The sequence below is a fragment of the Jaculus jaculus genome, chromosome 2, assembly GCF_020740685.1.
Source record: "Jaculus jaculus isolate mJacJac1 chromosome 2, mJacJac1.mat.Y.cur, whole genome shotgun sequence".
In the NCBI taxonomy this organism is placed as follows: domain Eukaryota; kingdom Metazoa; phylum Chordata; class Mammalia; order Rodentia; family Dipodidae; genus Jaculus; species Jaculus jaculus.
In genome coordinates, this window is record NC_059103.1 from 193674118 (window position 1) to 193688974 (window position 14857).

Consider the following 14857-nt stretch of genomic DNA (forward strand, 5'->3'; position numbering starts at 1 on the left):
TTCTGTCCATGTCTTACAAAGAGTCCAGGAGTCCATTTTTCCAGCGATCAAGGCTGCTTTTCAGACACATCCTGTTTGCCCCCATCCCTTTCAGCTTGGTGACAGAGTTCAGATCAAGATTCATTGTATTGGGAGGTTGGAACAAGGGGGCCTATATATGGTTTTAGGTAAAACTTGTTTTTATGCTGTTAGGAACAGTCTGAAAACCTCAAAGAAAGAGAACTTCAGAGACAAGCCATTAGTAACTGGTTTCAGTCTATGTTTATTTAGTTGGTCTCCATGGCTAACTTCTCTTGTCTCTTCCGTTGCTGGTCCCCTGATACTACTGCTCCTAGGCCTTCCCGTAGGACCCTGCATTATTAAGGCTCTAAGTAGATATATAAAGAATAGAATGAGTTCTGTTAAACTCATGCTGTTGAGGACGCACTACGCCTCCTTAGATGAAAATGCCCTAGACACTGTTCTTCACGAGTCAAGGATTTGACTTAGTGTCATATCAGAGGCAGAAATGGAAAATGGAATATGTAAGGAATGAGATGATCCCTCTATGTAATGCAGATGTTGACTGTTGCCTAAGGAATGGGACCATGACCTTCTTATATCTCTTTGTTTCTAAAATATCTTTGTGATTACATAGCACAGAATGTTTCTTGTCTATGTTCCCCCTATGTGACCTATGTAACCTTCTGACTTCTCATAATAGCCCCCCCCCATGTTTAACAGTATGCAACTTTGTGGTTTAATTCCCAATCCTGTTTCTACTATAAACATCATGTGGTTATTTCCAATAAAAGCTGACACTCAAAAAAAAATAAAATAAAAAATAAAAACATATATATATATATACATACCATTCCCCATAGCCTCATGTGTCTGCACACCTAATTCCTAGTTGGTGGCAGTATTTGGGAGCTTTTGGGAGAGAGAGCCTTGCTGGAGGAAGTGTATCCCTGGGGATGAGCCTTGGAGTGTTACAGCCCGGTCAGTCCCTCTTGCCGCACTCAGCTCATTCTTGCTGTTTCCTCCACGCCGGCATGACGATGTGGCACCAGCTGGCTGCTCCTACTATACTTTCCTGCCATGATGAAGCTTTCTCCCAACACTGTAAGCCAGAAATAAACTCTTGCCTCCTGTAAGCAGCTTCTGGTTGGGCGTTTTGTCACAGCTATGAGAAAGTAACTGATACATACCATGCAACATGAGCACTTGAGTTCTGAGCCCCAGAACCCATGCAAATGTGGACACTGTTGTGCAAGAGTCTGTTATCCCAGCATACCTAGACTGGTAAGGAAGGCAGACAGAATTCCTCAGACACTCTCAGACAAGGTCGCTCGGTCAGGCAACAGTGAACAACACAGACCCTGCCTCAAAGGAGGTGGGAAATGAGGACACTGGGACCTGTTCTCTGACCTCCGCACACACCCCGTCGCATAGGTGCCCGCATTTACACATATAAACACACACACACATAAACATGAATTTCTAATCACATAGGTTGAGTCATTTGTCTTTCTCTTATGTGTGACATTGTGAAAATGACAATCTCAGCCTTGATTTCTTTATTTGTAAAATGAAAATAACATGTAAACCTACCTACTAGGCCTTGTAGTGCCTTTGTAAGGATGAATGAGGTACGGTAGGTGACTGTAAACTACAGATAAGGTGAACCTTTACCATGTGAATCATAAAACTGACTCCAACTCACATTACAGGTTCTGTCAGTGCAATGGGGGCTCTGTTACCTTGTGACAAACCACCCTGCACTGACTGCTGGGCTCACATTTCTTTATAAGCTGAGTTTTACATAGTGTTAAATTATGCAAACTGGGCTCCTAGTCAGAGGTAAGCTGGATATTGGGACCAGTCTATTTCTCTTTTTAGCATTGCTTTATATTTTTTGTTTCTGTGTGTGTATGTGCATTTTTTTAAAAAAGTATTTTTATTTATTTATTTGAGATAGACAGACAGACAGAATGGGCACACCAGGGCCTCCAGCTGCTGCAAATGAACTCTAGATGCATGTGCCACTTTGTTCATCTGCCTTACGTGGGTCCTGGGGAATTGAACCTGGGTCCTTCGGCTTTGCAGGCAAGCACCTTAACCGCTAAGCCATCTCTCCAGTCCTCTTTTTCTTTTTAATTGTTTTTTTGAGGTAGGGTTTCACTCTAGCCCAGGCTGACCTGGAATTCACTATGTAGTCTCAGGGTGGCCTTGAATTTATGGTGATCCTACTTCTGACTCCCAAGTGCTGGGATTAAATAAAGGCATGAGCCACCATGCCCAGACTTTTCTTTTTAACTATTATTTATTTATTTGTGTGTATGAGAGAGAATGGGAACACCAGGGCCTCTAGACACTGCAAATGAACTCCAGACCAGATGCATGCACCACTTTGTGCACCTGGCTTTGAGAGTACTGGGGAGTTGAACCTGGCTTTGCAGGTAAATAAATGCCTTAACCACTTTCCAGTCCGCCAGTCTATTTCTTTTGGGGAGTGGCCTTCTTGTGAAACAGGGTCTCATGTGGGCAACTTGGCTTTGCTGGGTCACACCAGTGGTAACTACTTGAAAAAGCCTTGCCAAGGGCTCTTCCACTGACTGTTCGTTTTTCCAAAGAACTATGAGGTAATTCACAGCCTTTCTGAAATGTGCCTTTCTACTGAAGTCAGTAAGAGACCGAAGGAGAGAGAGAGAGAGGGAGGGAGAGAGGGAGGGAGGGAGGGAGGGAGGGAGGGAGGGAGGGAGGGAGGGAGGGAGGGAGGGAGGGAGGGAGGGAGGGAGGGAGATAGGTAGGTTGATTCGTGTTGCTTTCAACTTCAGAATTTAAACCAAATAAACAACACCATCTGTGCCTAACTCAACAATTTAACTGAGAGCTGCTGCCTTCCTTTGTTACTATTTATATATAAATACAGTATTTCTTGGTATTTTGTACTTGTTCCCAGCACTGCTTAAAAACCAAAACAAAATTCCCACAACTTTACAGTTCTCTCTGCACTCATTTTGCAGACTGGCTATGTGAGGCTTAGACTATACAATTAGATGGCATCCAATTGTGCGAGAAAACTTACTATGTAAACAAGCAAACCAAACCAAAATTTTGTTCTTTTGTAGCTTTGGAATGAGACGTCTAGCACTTCTAAAAATATAACAAAGATGGTCTTACATTATATAATACATTACATTTTATAATAAATAGATAGCAGCTTTATTTTTATTTTTTTGAACCAGGGTCTTCTTGTGTCACTCAGACTGGCCTCAGACTTTTAATCTGGCTGTTTCAGCCCCTTGGGTGCTGTGACTTCAAGCACACACCACTGTGGCTGGCCCCTAGATGGTCCTCTGAAGTTTGGGCTTCCCTTCACCACAGCCTGTGTGTGCTTGTTTCTACTAACTTCCCATTTTTGTACTTGCTACTCTTTTTTATTATTCTTTTTTCTTTTAGTTTTTTGAGGTAGGGTCTCACTCTGGTCCAGGCTGACCTGGAATTCACGATGGAGTCTCAGGGTGGCCTCGAACTCATGGTAATCCTACCTTTGCCTCCCAAATGCTGGGATTAAAGGCATGTGCCACCACGCCTGGCTATTTGTTTTTCAAGGGTCTCACTCTAGCCCAGGCTGACCTGGAATTCATTGCGTAGCCTCAGGATGGCCCCGAACTCATGGTGATCCTCCTACCTCTGCCTCTGGAGTGCTGGGATTAAAGGCATGCACCACCACGCCCAGGTAAACCTATTTTTAAAAAATATTTATTTGAGAGAGAGAATATGGGCATGCCAGGGCCTCTAGCCACTGCAAACAAACTTGTCATCTTGTGTGTGTGTGTCTTACATGGGATCTGGGGAGTTGAATATGGGTCCTTAGGCTTCTCAGGTAAACGCGTTAAGCCATCTCTCCAGCCCTAAAATTAAAATTCTTTTTCTTGATGTTACCTTTTTTTTTTTTTTTTTTTTTTGTTTTTCAGTGTAGAGTTTCACTCTAGCCTAGACTGACCTGGAATTCACTCTGTAGTCTCAGGGTGGCTTCGAACTCACAGCGATCCTCCTACCTCTTCCTCCTGAGTGCTAGGATTAAAGGCGTGCGCCACCACGGCCAGCTGTTCCTTTCATTTTAAAGAAAATTTCTGGAATCTTACAGCTATATGCCACAGATAATTGTTCCAAATAAGCCCACCATTCCTACAAATTCCTGTCTGCTCAGCTTCTTCACGTTGTCTTCTTCACACACATTAGACACAGCAGCCCCAAGACGTTACCGACCAGCACATCAGTCCGAGTCGTCCTCACTCCCTGGTAACGTGTCTGCACCAACCATGGTTCCTCCGTGCGGCACAGACAAACGCAGAGATGAAGGGGATCATTCTGTGTCTTGCAAAGTAATAAATCAGGAGAGAGCCATTGGCGCAGGCATCCCAAAGCAATCCCAAAGCTGGACACTGGTCAGTTGCACACTGGTATGCTCTGACAATCAGGTTGTTAGCCTCCACACCTGCTCAGCTCAGGATGGACTTCCAATGTTTTTGTCTCAAAGTCTAAGATTATCACTGCCTGAGCGGAGAGCCACCATCGCTGTGTAAACCGGGAATAGCAGGCAAGCTGACAGAGCTCTGAAGCCTGGGCTGCTCGCCTTGTACTTTTCTGGTTTTTCCATGTAGGTACAAGGGCAGCATCTGGCCCAGAGCTATATGGTCTTCAGAATATTCCAGGGGAAGTTTGTCTTGGATCCTGGGCAGCAGCTGAGCCCAGCGCTTGGGAGTTCTCTGAGCTGGCCAGAGACACGGCCTCCATGGGGTCCCCATCCACCTCCCATGCCTGGAACAACCCTGCACTAAGAGCCGGGCCTGGAAGACAGGAGGCAGCGCCTGTGCGGCCATGCCCTTAGTTGCTCCCACCTTTTTCTTTCTTCGAGATAGGGTGTGACTCTAGCCCGGGCTGACCTGGAATTCACTCCGTATTCTCAGTGTGGCCTCTAACTCACAGCGGTCCTTCTACCTCTGCCTCCCAAGTGCTGGGATTAAAGGCGTGCACCACCAGTACCAGATGCATGTGCACTATGTGGGCTTTATGTGGGTACTGGAGAATCCAACCTACGTCTTTTGACTTTGCAGCAAGTGCCTTAATTGCTAAGCCATCTCTCCAGCCCTAGTATGTATGTATCTACCTACCTATCTAATATATTAGCCACTGCAAACAAACTCTAGACACATGAACTATTTTGTGCATTTAGCTTATGTGGGTACTGGGGAACCGAACCTGGGTCCTATGGTTTTGCAGGCAAGCAACTTAACCGCTAAGCCATCTCTCCAGCCCTCAAATTTATGTATATATGCATGCATGTGTGTGTATGTATGCATATATGAATATATTATTCATTAATATGTTTACATATATATATATATATATGTGAATGAAAGAGAATGGAACAGTCAGGGCCTCTAGCTGCTGCAAATGAACTCCAAACTCAAGTGTCACCTAGTGCATCTGGCTTTATGTGGGTATGTGGAATGGAACCAGGGTCCTTTGACTTTACAGGCAAGCGCCATAACCACTAAGCCATCCCTCCAGCCCTAAAATGTTTTGTATATAATACATATAGCCAGGCCTGGTGGAGCACGCCTCACATAACTTTTTTTTTTCTTCTTTCAGGTAGGGTCTCACTCTAGCCCAGGCTGACCTGGAATTCACTATGGAGTCTCAGGGTGGCCTTGAACTCACAGCAATCCTTCTACCTCTGTCTCCTGAGTGTGAGTGCTGGGATTAAAGGCAAGCACCACCACGCCCGGCTGCAATCCCATAACATTTTAAAAATACATTATTTTTTATTTATTTAGAGAGAAAAATGAGAGAGAGACAGACAGACAGACAGACAGACACACACACAGAGGATGTGTCAGCATCCAGCCACTGCAAACGAACTCGAGATGGATGTGTCCCCTTGCGCACCTGGCTCACATGGGTCCAAGGTGAGTTGAACCAGAATCCTTTGGCATTTCAGATGCCTTAATTGCTAAGCCCAAGCCATCTCTCCAGCTCAGGCAGAAAATATTTTTAAAAAAAATTCCTGGGGGGCTGGAAAGACGGCTTAATGGTTAAGCGCTTGCCTGTGAAGCCTAAGGTCCGTGGTTCGAGGCTCGATTCCCCAGGGCACGTTAGCCAGATGCACAAGGGGGCGAATGCGTCTGGAGTTCGTTTGCAGTGGCCGGAAGCCCAGGCACGCCCATTCTCTCTCTCAAATAAATAAACAAAAAAAATATCTTTAACAAAGTTTTTAAAAAAATCCCTGGGCTGTTGTAATTGGCCAAATGAGCCAATGGGTGCAATATTGGCACATCTGTCATGGTGGAAACTAACTGCCCTCCATTTGGACTGGAGGCCCGCTCCATGGGAAGGAATACATCCCTGATACTGAAAACTTACAACAGGGGTAGTCATGAGCCCTAGGGGTGTAACATCTGCTGATGTACTTCTCTTAATTTATACTCTTCTATTAATGCTACTCTCACTGTTTCAGATGGCAGTGATCTTGGGATGACTCAGAAGGCATCATAGTGCTGGAAAGAAGTGACTGGAGTACTGAGCAACATCTCGATCACATCTTCCCAAGGCTCAGGGTCTAATGAGGAAGAGGTGGCGGAAAGAATATAAGAGCCAAAGGAAGGGTAGGATTCCTTACAATGTGCTCCTCCAGACATAAAATGGCCTGGATATCTGTGACCTCATAGTGCCTGACACTACCTACACAAGACCATCATAAGAGGAAGAAAAGATCATGACATCAAAATAAAAGAGACTGATTGCCTGGCGTGGTGGCACACGTCTTTAATCCTAGCACTTGGGAGGTAGAGGTAGGAGGATCGCCATGAGTTCAAGGCCACCCTGAGACTACATAGTGAATTCCAGGTCAGCCTGAGCTAGAGTGAGACCACACCTCAAAAAACAAACGAACAAACAAAAAAAGAGAGAGAGAGAGAGAGAAACTGATTGAGATGGGGAGGGGATATGATGGAGAATGTAATTTCCAAGGGGAAAGTGCGGGTGGCCGGGAGGGAGGGTATTACCATGGGATATTTTTGATAATCATGGAAAATGTCAATAAAAATTGTGAAAGGAAAAAATAAATTTAAAAAATTTTTAAAAATTGTTTATTTTTGAGATACAGAGCAAGAGGCAGAGAGAATGGACACACTAGGGCCTCCAGGCACTGCAAATGAACTCCAGATGTATGCGCCCCCTTGAACATCTGGCTATGTGGGTACTGGGGAATTGAGTGTTGAACTGGGGTCCTTAGGCTTCACAGGGAAGCACTTAACCAGCCAAGCCATCTCTCCAGCCCAACTGTATCTTTTGTTTATCTACTAATTTGCAAGGACCGAGTAGGAGGAAGGGAGGGAGGAAGAATGGGTACACCAGGGCTCTTGCTGCTGCAAATAAACAACAGATGCACATCTGGCCCTATGTGGATACTGGAGAATTGAACTCACTCCATTAGGCTTTGTAAAGAAACAACAACTTTTATAAATATAAACAATATATCATGATCATAATCCCCTCCCCCACAACTCTCCACTCTCCCCCTCCTTTAACACCCTTCCCCCATCATCCCTTCTTTCCAACTAGTTGAACTCCGGAATCCTGATGTGTATGTCAGAGGTAGAGCATCAGTTTAGCCTGTACTAGGCCCTGGGTTCTGTCGTCCCCCTGCCATCCCAGTCAACGAAAGCCCACAACCTCTCACTTTATATTACTATGCTTTATTCTTCTCAGATGTTTCCAACAGAAGCTGGATTTTAAACATTATACTCGGATGGCCCACCTAAAAATAATATATGGAGGAAAATGGCTTTTAGCTTTAAGAAATATAGCTTTGTTATCAATAATACAAAATTTATATCATATATATGGATATAAAAAGAATCTATAGAAAATGGCCTAAGCACAATTAGAAAGATATAAACAGTCTCAAAATATAAAAACCTGGTGCTCTTAAGATATTTAACAGGTAGTTATTAATATTGTTGTGCATATAATTAAAAATGCAAGCTGAAAAAACTATAAAAATATTTATATAAAAACATTAACTTGGATATTTAAGTACAGAATCATGGAGGTCCTCTTGCAAATCATGACTCAAATTGTGGCTCTGAAGTGAATGGGCACGGGAAGCCAAAGGAGATGGGAGAAGGGCATCATGGAAAACAAGAAAAACAACCAACAGCAACAGGAGGAGGGAGGGAAAGAAGAGAAAAGGAGGGAAAGAAGAGAAAAGGAATGCTAAAGATACATGGACAGGTTGCTGATGATATGTTTAGGAAAACTAAAAAGTGCTGAATAAAAAAAAAATTGCTAATTATTTTAAGTGCCATAAAACAACAGTTATCAAAATAGCTTTATTAAGATCTGGCCAAACTTCAACTATTACAATTATCATAGGTATTTTGTTGAAACAAGTTTCCAATATTTATCAGTTATCTTACACATGTACATAAATAGCAGAAATTTTAAATACTTTTATTTTACTGTTTTAACCTGTTCCTCTTGTATCAGTCAGTGATGCAGACATGTCAGAAGTTAATTAAATAGATAATGGATATAAACACTTGATTGCAACGGCATCATGATCTGGCACAGCTGAAGTGTTCTACTTCTTGCTCCATTTTCTATATAAGGGGCAGAAACAAAAACATTAAGTTTCAGTAAGAAAAAACTAAAAACATTACTGCTGATTTTTAAATAAAAACTCTTAAGAATATTAATGTCCACCGGGCATGGTGGCACACACCGTTAATCCCAGCACTCAGGAGGCAGAGGTAAGAGAATTGCTGTGAGTTCAAGCCCACCCTGAGACTGACTACTAGTGAGTTTCAGGTCAGCCTGGGCTGGGCTAGAGCAAGAAGTACCTTGAAAAACAAAACGAAAGAAAAAACCCCAAAATGCCGGGTATGGTGGTGCACGCCTTTAATCCCAGCACTCGGGAGGGAGAGGTAGGAGGCACATGGTGAGTTCAAGGCCACCCTGAGACTACATAGTGAATTATAGGTCAGCCTGGGCTAGAATGAAACCCTACCTTGAAAAAAAAAACAACCCAAAATATTAATATCCATACACATATCTAATCAAGTTGCTGTTGAGAACTTATATTTAATGTTGTTTTTTTTTTTTAAACAATGGGCTTTAATAAACGAATGTATTTTCTTCTTTGGTTTTTCAAGGTAGGGTCTCACTCTAGCTCATGCTGACCTGGAATTCACTAGGTAGTCTCAGGGTGACCCTGAACTCATGGTGATCCTCCTACCTCTGCCTCCCAAGTGCTAGGATTAAAGGTAAGGTGTGTGCCACCACGCCCAGCAACAATTGTATTTTCATTTTTCTTTTTGGGGGTGGGTGTTGAGGTAGGGTCTCACTCTGGTCCAGGCTGACCTGGAATTCACTATGGAGTCTCAGGGTGGCCTCGAACTCATGGTAATCCTACCTCTGCCTCCCAAGTGCTGGGATTAAAGGTGTGCGGCACAATGCCTGGCTTGTATTTTCTTAATATCTTATTTTTATTTACTTGACAGAAGCAGAGAGATACAGAGAGAGAATGGGTGCACTAGGACCTCTAGCCACTGCAAACAAACGCCAGATGCATGTGCCACTTTACATCTGGCTTATATCGGTCCTGGTGAATCAAACATGGGTCCTTTGATTTTGCCAGAAAGTGCCTTAACCACTAAGCCATCTTTCCAGCCCCTGAACTTACTTATATTTGTTTCTGATACTTAAAAAAATTTTTTTTTTTTTCTATTTTGTAGTTTTGAGATAGGGTCTCACTCTAACTCAGGCTGACTTGGAATTCACTATGTAATCTCAGGGTGGCCTTGAACTCACAGTGATCCTCCTACCTCTACCTCCAGAGTGCTAGGATTAAGGGTGTGTGTCACCACATTCAGCCTATTTTTATTTGAGACAGAGAGGGAATGAATGACCAACCAAAGTGGCAGGACAGCCTATGGGGCACCGCAAGGAACATACACATGCACACATTACACACACACACACACACACACACACACACACACACACACACACACACTCTTTCTCTCTCTCTTTCTCTCCCCTCAATCTTCCAAATGCTGAGATTACAGGCATGTACCATCCATCATACAGCTTAAAACAAACACACACAAACTTCTTGGAGTTGGAGAGATGGCTCAGAGGCTAAGGCGTTTGCCTGCAAAGCCTAATGACCCAGGTTTGATTGATTCCCCAGTACCCACATAAAGCCAGATGCACAAAGTGGTACATGCACCTGGAGTTTGTTTGCAGTGGCTGGAGGCTCTGGTATGTCCATACTCTCACTCTCCTTGCAAATAAATGAAAACACTTTTTTAAAAGAACCCTCTCAAAAGGAGGTGCATATATCCATCATGCCATTCAAAGTACTTTAGTTTTACTGACACTATGGTTCTATGGTTTACTATAAAGACTAATGAAGCTCCGGACCTAAAATTAACTCTACTGACCCAGCCATAATTCATAATCCACATATTAAAGATAGCCTTTAATTGAACATACTGCATTACTGGCCATATTCCCATTGGGTTCTATGATCCCTCTCACACCATTCCACTGAGCAGCATCCTCAGTGGGGTTATTGGTATTCATTGGACTATGAAGGCTGCTTTGTTTTTGTGAGACAGGATCTCAGGTAGCCCAAGCTGGCCTTGAACTATGCAGTCAAGGATGACCCCAAACTGTTGATGTTCCTGCCTCTGTATTACAGGCATGGGGCAGTACCTAGCCAGGTCTTTTCTTACCATCAGTTAAAAGCACTTCTACCCATCATATATAAACTTACTTCCATAATACAAGGGAAAAAGAGAGAAAAAATTTAACTAAATGTTTACCTGAATAAGTGCTGTTTTATCATAGTCCCTGCGATGCTGATAAATACACTGGCTGATTACTGCATACAAATTTTCTAGTTGAAATATATTATATTTCTGACTTTTGTTAACAACAGTCTTCAAAAGAGCCTAAAAGAAAATGAGTGTTTACATATGTAAGATAAATTCCTTGCAACAAGATATTTAATTCTCTAAGTGTAAGGAACTGTTACCATAAAAACCAGAGTGGGTAGACTAAGCTACTGATAAGACATTATAATTAATTCCATTATGTGAAACTAAAATAGATATTGCATAAGTAGCAAGCTTCACCACCACTTTAGAGAGCTTTTCTATCTGAAGACTGAAATGGTAGGCTCACTGGATTTCTGCTTTTACTTTTTTGTATGAGTTGTCTATACCTGGCTTGACTTCTATAATTCTATTTATTTACTTAAATAGAAATTTTTTTTAATTTTTATTTTTGGAGATTGTAGCCCAGGCTGACCTAGAATTCAAATAGTCTCAGGCTGGCCTTACACTCACAGTGATCCTCCTCGAGCCTCTTGAGAGCTGGGATTTAAGGCGTGCCTAGGCTGGCCTTGAAGTCTTGGAGATTCTCCTCCGTCTGCCTCCCAAATCCTGGGATTAAAAAAAGCATGCACCACCAAGCCCAACTTCATTCCTCAATTTTTACTTAAGTTCTGGGGCTCAAATTCAGACCCTCATGCTTGTATAGCACTTCACTGGTTGAGCCATCTTTCCAGGCTTCGGTTTCTGTAATTCTTAAGTGTGTGGCTCCAGGTTGGCTTGGGGTAGAGTTAAACCCTACCTCAAAACCCCAAAATAAATAAATAAAAATAAATGAATAATCAGTATGTAGTAATCTCTAGGTACTATCTTTATGCAAATTAATCCATATGAAGGTTATCCTCTAATAAAAGGTCATTATTTACTTCATGCCTAATGGACATACCACTGCACCATTAAAGGCCCTTTGGTGGGTCATTTTACTCTACAAGTGTATTAATAAATGGCTGCCTGAACTTGACTAAATGATAATATGCCTGTATAAAGAGTAGAATAAAGCTGTAAAGTTTATGAATTTCACAGTACTTAAAAAAGATTTGATTCTAGGCCAGGCATGGTGAAACACACCTTAAATCCTGGCATTTAGGACGCAGAAGTAGGAGGATCACCATGAGTTAGAGGCCAGCCTGGGCTACCGTGAGACCCTACCTAGAAAAAAAGGCTCAAACTATTTATTGTAGTAAGTTATCCTTCATAAATATAAAGAGTTCTATACATCAAAAAAAGTTTCTGTGGCTAAAATAGGCAGATTGGAAATGGGATACGCAAAAAAACCAAACCAAACCAAAAAAACAACAAAAACCCCAACATAAAAAGTGAAATAAATTCTCAACCTCAGCAGAGTTCTGGGAATCTAGGTGTATAAGTTATTTTCTGTTTCCTACCACCGACAAGGGAAGAACAAGGAGGCTAAAAGGAAGAAAGTGTTTAGCTTCTTATGTAATCCCTAGTGGGCAGTGTGTCACCACCATCCAGTTATTGGAGATTACGAATATGCCTGCTGACAGCATCTAATTTCAATGTACATACATTTAACCGCTCATGGTCCACCACCAGCGAGGGCACGGGCTGAGAGAGAATTGCCAAAGCCTTCTCAACACTGACAAGCTGCTGTTGCTCTACCTGGGAACGTCTAGCTCGAGTCATTCGCAGAATACACATTTCTAAAATAAAAAGTTAGGTAACCATTATTTCATTCATAGATACACGCCTGAGACTTTTCTGTTACATACATCTACTTGATAGATCCATGACATGAACACACATTTCCTGTTGTCTAATCAAGTACCTGGCTTGCTCTTTATTTCTCTGAGGCAAGCCCAACAGACTGGCCTTTTTTTATGGGGAAGGGGGAGGGGAGAGAGAGATGGCACACCAGGGCCTCCAGCCACTGTGATCGAATTTGCACGCTTGTGTCACCTTGAAGCACCTGTCTTTCTAAATAGTTGCCTTCAAAAAACAAAGAAAAAGATAAACACTCTGACTTCAAATATTATGTAGCCAGAGATTAACATTTAAAGTATACATATTAAAATTGTAGGTACAGATCTAAATAAATTATCCTGATTTAGGAAAGACATAATCTAGGTTATATTATCTGTAAGCAATCACACTAGAATATGCCACACCTCCTAAGTCTCAGTAATTTATTGACTATTTCATCAACATAAATTTTTGATCTTTTGCCCCTCCCACAACCAAATAATCCGATCAAATTTATTACCAAAAATTCAAAAAGAATCAGTCTCAAGCTAGAGATATGGCTAAGCACTTAAGGTGCTTTGCCTGCAAAGCAAAAGGACCTACGTTCGATTCCCCCCTACTCACAAAAAAACCAAATGCACAAGGTGGTAGATGTGTCTGGAGTTCACTTGCAGTGGCCAGAAGCCATTTCTTTCTTTATTTTAATTTATTTGAGTGTGACAGACGAGAGAAACAGGCAGAGTGAGAGAGACAATGGGTATGCCAGGTCCTCCAGCTATTGCAAATGAACTGCAGACGCATGTGCTCCCTTGTGCATCTGGCTAACGTGGGTCATAGGGAATTGAGCCTCAAACCGGGGTCCTTAGGCTTCACAGGCAAGTGCTTAACTGCTAAGCCATCTCTCCAGGCCCCCATTCTCTCTTTATATGCCTCTTTTTCTCCCTCTCAAACAAACAAAAAAATAAATAATACATTTTTAAATTTTTTTTTGTTTGTTTTGAGGTAAGGTCTCACTCTAGCTGAGGCTGACCTGGAATTCACTATGTAATCTCAGGGTGGCCTCGAACTCATGATGATCCTCCTACCTCTGCCTCCCAGGTGCTGGAACTAAAGGCATGCACCACCACGACTGACAATAATACATATTTTTAAAATAACTAATCTAAGTGGAAAAGTTAGGGAGCAAAATCACCAGAATGCAAACAGACTATAATTCAATATGAGGGAGAAAAAGAATAATGGTAGATAAAATCTCTTCTCTATCATTAAGACTCTTATACTAAGCCAGGTGTGGTGGCGTACAACACCTTTAAAGAGATCTGAGAGTTTGAGGACACCTTAAGACTGCATAGTGAATTCCAGGTCAGCCAGAACTACAGTAGGACCCTACAAATAGCTAGGCGTGGTGATGCATGCATTTAATCCCAGTACTGGGGAGGCAAACATAGGAGAATCACCGTTGAGTTTGAGGCCACCCTGAGATGACATAGTGAATTGCAGGTCAGCCTGGGCTAGAGTGAGAGCCTACCTTACTTAACCCCCCCTCCCCAAAAAAATCTTATACTACTTACCTTGCTTAAAAACAAAAGGAGAGCCGGGTGTGGTGGTGCACGCCTTTAATCCCAGCACTGGGGAGGCAGAGGTAGGAGGATTGCGTGAGTTCAAGGCCACCCTGAGACTACAGAGTTAATTCCAGGTCAGTCTGGACCAGAGGGAGACCCTACCTTGAAAACAAACAAACAAAAAAGAGGGCTGGAGAGATAGCTTAGCAGTTAAGTCATTTGCCTGCAAAGCCAAAGGATACCAGTTTGCTTCTCCAAGACTCACTTAAGCCAGATGCACAAGGTGGCACATGCAGCTGGTTTGCAGTGGCTGGAGGCCCAGGTGTGTCCATTCTCTCCCTCTTTCAGTCTTTGCCTCTCTCTCTCCAATAAACAAAAAAAGGGTGGGGGCAGGGGTGAAAAGATAGCGAAGATAGCTCATTGGTAACATTCCTTGCTATGCGAAGCTTAAGTCTGAGTGTGATCTGGGCACCCATGTGAAACCCATGCATAGCCTGTAACCTAGTCCTGTGTGTGGTGGAGACAGGATAACTGCTAGAGCTCCCTGGTTCACCAGTCTAACTATAAGTTCCAAGCACAGTGAAACACTCCTTTAAGAATGTTTCCTGGAAAAACAATGGAGGAGGATGCCTGAAGCTC

At 42.6% G+C, this 14857-nt stretch overlaps 1 protein-coding gene across 2 annotated transcripts in view; it reads right to left on the reverse strand.

Annotated features, from left to right (window-relative positions):
* Positions 1-8365: 8365 nt before the first annotated feature.
* The window catches only part of Atad2 (ATPase family AAA domain containing 2), a 65758-nt gene continuing 59266 nt past the window's right edge, over positions 8366-14857 (reverse strand). For both annotated transcript variants that reach the window (XM_045143651.1, XM_045143652.1), the window contains exons 26-28: positions 12483-12616; positions 10884-11012; positions 8366-8654 (exon numbers count right to left, since the gene is read on the reverse strand). In XM_045143651.1, the coding sequence (XP_044999586.1) occupies positions 8610-8654; positions 10884-11012; positions 12483-12616 (308 nt within the window). In that variant the 3' untranslated portion in view covers positions 8366-8609. The remainder of the gene's footprint in view (positions 8655-10883; positions 11013-12482; positions 12617-14857) is intronic.